The 6,170-nt window shown below is 35.5% G+C and overlaps 1 protein-coding gene across 1 annotated transcript in view; it reads left to right on the top strand.

Annotated features, from left to right (window-relative positions):
* LOC107661972 (peroxisomal acyl-coenzyme A oxidase 3-like) overlaps positions 1–6,170 on the top strand; it is a 21,594-nt gene that overhangs the window by 11,881 nt on the left and 3,543 nt on the right. The window contains exons 8-10 of the mRNA XM_016451798.1: positions 3,883–4,027; positions 5,502–5,569; positions 5,686–5,772. Of these exons, the coding sequence (XP_016307284.1) occupies positions 3,883–4,027; positions 5,502–5,569; positions 5,686–5,772 (300 nt within the window). The remainder of the gene's footprint in view (positions 1–3,882; positions 4,028–5,501; positions 5,570–5,685; positions 5,773–6,170) is intronic.

The raw sequence follows: 6,170 nt of genomic DNA, 5'->3' as shown, positions 1-6,170 counted from the left end.
ATTTAAAAACTGCATGTTGTGTTCACTTGTGTTATCTTTTACTAATATTGAAATTTGTTTGATGATCTGAAACATTAAAGTGTGACAAACATGCAAAAAAATAAGAAATCAGGAAGGGGGCCAACACTTTTTCACACCACTGTATATACCTATATATATCTATGTCTACCAGTGTTGGGCAAGTTACTCTGAAAATGTAATCAAATTACTGATTACTGATTACTCCTTTTAAAAGTAATCACGTTACTGTTCTGATTTCTTAATTTCAAAAGTAATTAGTAATTAGTTGCTTTACTAGTTACGTTACTTTTTTCTCCATGAAATGTATGAAATCCCAGCATACACGCTCCCGATAAATATTTGTTATTAAAGCATCAACATTCACAGAACACGAAGACTTCCGGTTTGGTAATGCGGCGTTAGGACGCACGGTGTTCATAATGTCTACAATTCGTGTGTTATAATGAGAGGATTCGTGAGCACGCAAATTTCAGCACTGCATTGCACAACGCTGCAAACACGTGTAATAGCCTAAATAGAAGCTCTGCATACGCTTGCACCTGTTAATCGTTTATATTTTATATTAGTTCATGTTGCTTTTGTGCAATAGATGCATAACAATTTATTTTTTTTTTAGATATTTTATGTTTAGATATTTCTATTTTGCGGGAGTCCCATGAATCATTTTATTCTCCCGCATCCCGCACACACACGAGCGTCTACCCGTCCGCACCAGCACTCGCCCATCTTGTCCCGCGCTGCTGTTACGTTGGGTCTCGTGGGAGCAGGTCTCTAATCCACTGGCACTGGACTCGACAGTGCGTGTGCTACATCCTTTTTACAATCTCTAGATTATAAAACACTGCATTCTGTCAGCAATGTAACGCTGCAGTAACGTATAGAGACCTCGGCTTGTAACTATACTCTAATTACTATTTTGAAAATTATAACTTGTTAAATTACTCCGTTACTAAAAAAGTAATCAAATTACAGTTACTAAGTAATGCGTTACTGCCCAACACTGATGTCTACTATGCCAGAGCACGTACACGTGCCGGATGTTGGACACTGCGGTGTATAAGAGGTAAAAAAATTATATAAATACTGTTCAGTTTCTTGCACAGACCGATCGTTTCGTGTCTTTACACATCAATGTATCGTCTCGAGCCGCAGGGTTTAAATTGGTTTTGTTTGTGTATGTTTTTTTTACTCTCAAAGACGTGATTCCCATTCACTTCCATTATATGACTGACAGACTGCAACGGTTTGACTTAAAAATCTTCGTTTGTGTTCTACTGAAGAAACAAAGTCACCTACATCTTGGATGCCCTGGGGGTAAGCAGATAAACATCAAATTTTCATTTTTGGGTGAACTATCCCTTTAAGCAAAACACACACACTCACGCACACATTTTTACAGGTGTTTTACCCATATTTTGAATTACGCATTGCATTGTGTAGTGTTTTAGGTTGAAAGTAATGTCTGTAAATGTTCCAAAAAATTTACTGGTAGATTAGGGTCAGTAAGATTTTTTAATGTCTTTAAAAGAAATCTCTTATGCTAACCTGTGTTTATTTGATAAAAAATACAGTGAAAACAGTAATATTGTGAAATATTATGACAATTTAAAATTGTATATATTTTAATAATCTAATATTCTTTATTCTATTTGAATATATTTTAAAATGTAGTTTATTCCTGTTATGACAAAGCTGAATATTCAGCAGTCAATTATGCCAATCTTTAGTGTCATATGATACTTCAGAAATCATTGTAATGCTGATTTTGTGCTAAAAACAAAACAACAACAACAAAAAAACATTTATTTTAATTATCAATGTTGAAAATGATTGCTTAATATTTTTCTGGAAACCATGATATATTTTGGCAGGAATCTCTGATTAATAGCTATCTAATTTTGGTAACACTTTAGAATAGGGAACACTTATTCACTATTAACTACGACTTTTCTCTCAATAAATTTCTAATTTGCTGCTTATTAATAGTTAGTAAGTTAATTGTTAGGTTTAAGTATTAGGTAGGATTAGGGATGTAGAATAAGGTCATGTAAAATAAGACATTAATATGTGCTTAATTACTACTAATAAATGGCTAATATTCTAGTAATATGCATGCTAATAAGCAACTAGTTAAGAGACCATAACATTTTTTTTACTAACCCCAAACTTTTGAACAGTATATTTTTTTTCTCTCTCTTTCTTACCATTACCAATTATCACTCTGTGTATAAACACCTTTACAGGCCTTCTGACTGTTAATTCAATATACACATTTCTGTTAATGTTTTTCAAAACCATACAGTGTTAATCTACTGTATATAGGCCAGTCATCTCATGTCAAAAGCTGGGCCAATTTACCTGAATTCACCCTAGACAACCATAGACACGTGCTGTAAATGCTTAGTTCTTTAGTGTTGTCCTTAAAGACTGTATTAAAGAATTTTGACTAAAAGTTAAAGTTATGATATACTATATATTGTATATCCATTCAAGAATCATGTTTCACCATGTAGATGTTACTGTTGTTATTCATGGGTGCATAGAATGTTGTTTTTGTTAATATTTTAGTATCAGGCTGAAATATGGGGATAGTGCACCCAAGGCTTCCCATTAATAACTTCTGTACAGTGACGTTCCGTTTATGACTTATATCTAATATAAAACAGACCTCTGGTTGCTCAGACACGTCTTAAACATTGAACAGACATTTGGCTCAGACATATCCCTTACTTAATATCTATTCCACTGAGCTACAAATCTACATCACACTGAGCATTTCAAAGGGCCGCTGTCTGACCTTCACATCTTGAAGGATTTAAATCCTTTCTGCCATATCAGATTCATTTAGACCCTTATATGTGCTCCGTAGGGTCAGAATCACGTGCAGGATGTGTGAAAGCTGCTCGCATCACGCTTCTGATGATATGAAAGTATCACGGTTGGACCAAATCTGACCTCAGCACAGTAATGAAACACAGCAGTTACACCACATGTACATCCAGTGACCTAGAAAATTATTTGGACACAAACATTTACCATTTCAAAAAGAAACTTTTTTTTTGTGTGTGTGTGTGTGAATTTTGTTTTTAAAAGTGTTCATTCCTTTCAAATAAATTCCATTTGGTTTTGGTATTTCGTTTTGTCTAATGCCATGACATACTTTTTAAAAATGTAGCTTAAATGTTCAAATGCTCACTATGGGTGTGTGGGTGTGTGTTCAAATGCTCACTATGGGTGTGTGTGTGTGTGTGTGTGTGTGTGTGTGTGTGTGTGTGTTATGAGGTTCTAGTCCAGCCAAAAACAAGCAGTCACTTAAAGGTCGTATGATATAATGAGTGGAGCTTGGACACTGTCTGGTAAGCACCTCCACCTTGAGATGTGAGAGTGTGTTTAACTAGAGCACTTTGGAGACATGAACAAGAATAGGGGGAACAGAATGTGATCGAGCAGGTTACAGTATGTGACCATGATTAAACTGTCTTAAAACCTGCAGTGAGGACAAGAGAAAAATTAATAAAACAGACCTTCTTCACACATAATACTGACCCAGCAACCACCAAACACAGAGAATCACTGTCTAGCAACCAGACACAAACACAAGCACATTGCTAAGGTCTTGAAGGTTTTTTTTTTTCGTTTAATTTTTTCCCCCTCTATTAACAACCCAATTGGTGTCTCGTCTGTGTGTCATGACTGTCATTGTGCTGTCATGACCTGGCTTGTGATTATGTGGGTCAAACTGTCTTCATTTGTCCCTTGACTCCATAAACACTCTTGGTAGATATAGTATATGTTTGAGTTTGTGTCCTTGGATTCACTTTTTCCTGTAACTTCTCTCTCTCTCTCTATCTCTCTCTGTAGGTGTATTATTGTCGCTCATTGGCTATTGCCTATATTGAGCACACAGTGCAGCAGCGTTTCCATCATCTGATTCAGGATGAACAGACTCCAGCTGCTCTCTATGGCCTGTGGACCCTCACCAACCACATGGCCATCCTGTATCAAGGTAAACCACTCTTCTCTGCGGTGGTTTCTTTGTTTTTTCATTCATGTCTGCCAGTACTGGCTATGTGACACAAATTATGTGTTAAGGCTTGAATAGACTACACGACTTTTGCCTAGATTTTTGCCCTTATTTTCAGTCTGGACAAATTGTCACCAGTTGGCAAAAGTCAGAGCCAGTCTGCAGATTTGAGTTGTAGTGTAGTGTATGATGGGCACAGACTCAGATTTTTTATTTATTTTTTTCAGACTGTGATTAAATCCAGTCGATACATTTGATATTTTGAGTCGATATTAGAACACATATTGTTTTCACTTTTATCAAAAGTCCCCTAGCAACAGGGCATGTGTTTCTGCTCGAGTTTGTGTTTGAAACGACTTGAAAGACTGTGATTGGTGTATGATGTCCAGTTTTTCCTCTGTAACTATTTACAAAGTCTGCGAGTGTATGATGTCTAGTGTTTTCAAAACACTTCCAATTTTAAATGCCATGTAGCCTTTACATACACTACCTTGATAATTGATAATAATACGAAATGTTTGTTGAGCAGCAAATCAGCATATTATAATGATTTCTAAAGGATGAAGTGACACTGAAGGCTGGATTAATTGCTGCTGAAAGTTTATTCACAGGAACAAATTACAATTTAAAATATATTCAAATAGAAACCAGTTATTTTAAAATGAAATAATATTTCACAACGTTACTGTTTTAACTATTTTTAACAAATAAATTTAGCCTTGATGAGCATAAAAAATGTTAACACTTTACAGTAAGGCCCCATTGGTTAACATTAGTTAATGCAATAACTAACATTAGCAATGAACAATACATTTGTTACAATACTTATTCTTTATTAACATTAGGTAATAAAAATACAACTGATTGTTGTTAGTTCATGTTAGCACAAGTCCATTAAATAATACTAGCAGACACAAATTTAGGTTTGAATAATGTATTAGTAAATGTTGACATTAACATTAACAAAGAATGCTTTAGAAGTATTTTTCATTGTTAGTTCATGTTCAAAGGGAACCATATCATAAATTGTTACAAAAAAATCAATTCATGAGCTCATAGTCCACTTCAGACATTCTACTAACTGTATCTTCTCTTACTATAAGTTCCGTTCTACTAACTATAAATTGCAACTACATGTCAACTAACTGTCATTAGAGTATTAGTAGACTGTAAAGTTAGGCTTAGGGATAGTAGAATCAGTTGATGTAATTGCAAAGAGAATGTGTGACCATCAAAATAAAGTGTCAGTAGATATTAAGCAGACAGTCTACTAAAACTCTAATGACTGGTAGTTGACACTGAGTTGCAAAGTTACTTACAGTCAGCAGAATGCCTATAGTTGGACTGACTGTCAAAATAAAGTGTTACCAAAATATCTTATCGACCCCAAACTTTTGAACGCTAGTATAACTTTTTGACGTTTTTTGGAGTTTCATTATGGTCTGTTTGTTTTTAGGAGGTTATTTTTCTGGTCGACAGCCGGTTGACTTCTTCCACACAGCCATTCTCACTCTGTGTGGGCAGGTTAGTGTTGTTTTAGCAGTAGTTCAGTTACAGACACCCTCTCTTATAAATGCATGATGATACAAACATCAGGAAGGTTTTAACATAGCAGGTGCCCTCTCATTTTCTCTGTGTAGCTGAAGGATGATGCTGTGGCGCTGGTTGATGTGATTGCTCCTCCTGACTTCAACCTGAACTCACCCATTGGCAAAGCAGATGGTGCGGTAAGAGAACGCATACACAGACACACATCTGCACATGAGGAAGAGGCCTCGCCAGTCCTCCACTGTGACTGTGGAATCACTCGTGTAGACAAATGTCTCCGAGAGCTGCAGAAGTGATCATCGAATTTACAGTGACTCCAAGAAAGTATTTTCTTACCCATTTTTTCAATTAACTGGTCACTAGGCGATTTTAGTGGAAGATCTGTATAAAGTCAGTTCCTTTGAGTTCACACAGGCGTCCTAGCAAAGTAACCACTGGTGTTTAACTTTTGTGTGTGTGTATTCATGTGTATTTAAACAGTTCTTTTAAATTGTAATATTTGTAATAATTGTATTTATTTTAATAAATACAGCCTTGGCGAGCATAAGAGACTTCTTTCAAAAACATTTAAAAAAAA

The sequence above is a fragment of the Sinocyclocheilus anshuiensis genome, unplaced genomic scaffold (assembly GCF_001515605.1).
Source record: "Sinocyclocheilus anshuiensis isolate Anshui unplaced genomic scaffold, SAMN03320099.WGS_v1.1 scaffold603, whole genome shotgun sequence".
In the NCBI taxonomy this organism is placed as follows: Eukaryota; Metazoa; Chordata; class Actinopteri; order Cypriniformes; family Cyprinidae; genus Sinocyclocheilus; species Sinocyclocheilus anshuiensis.
This window is presented reverse-complemented; position numbering and strand designations above follow the sequence as displayed.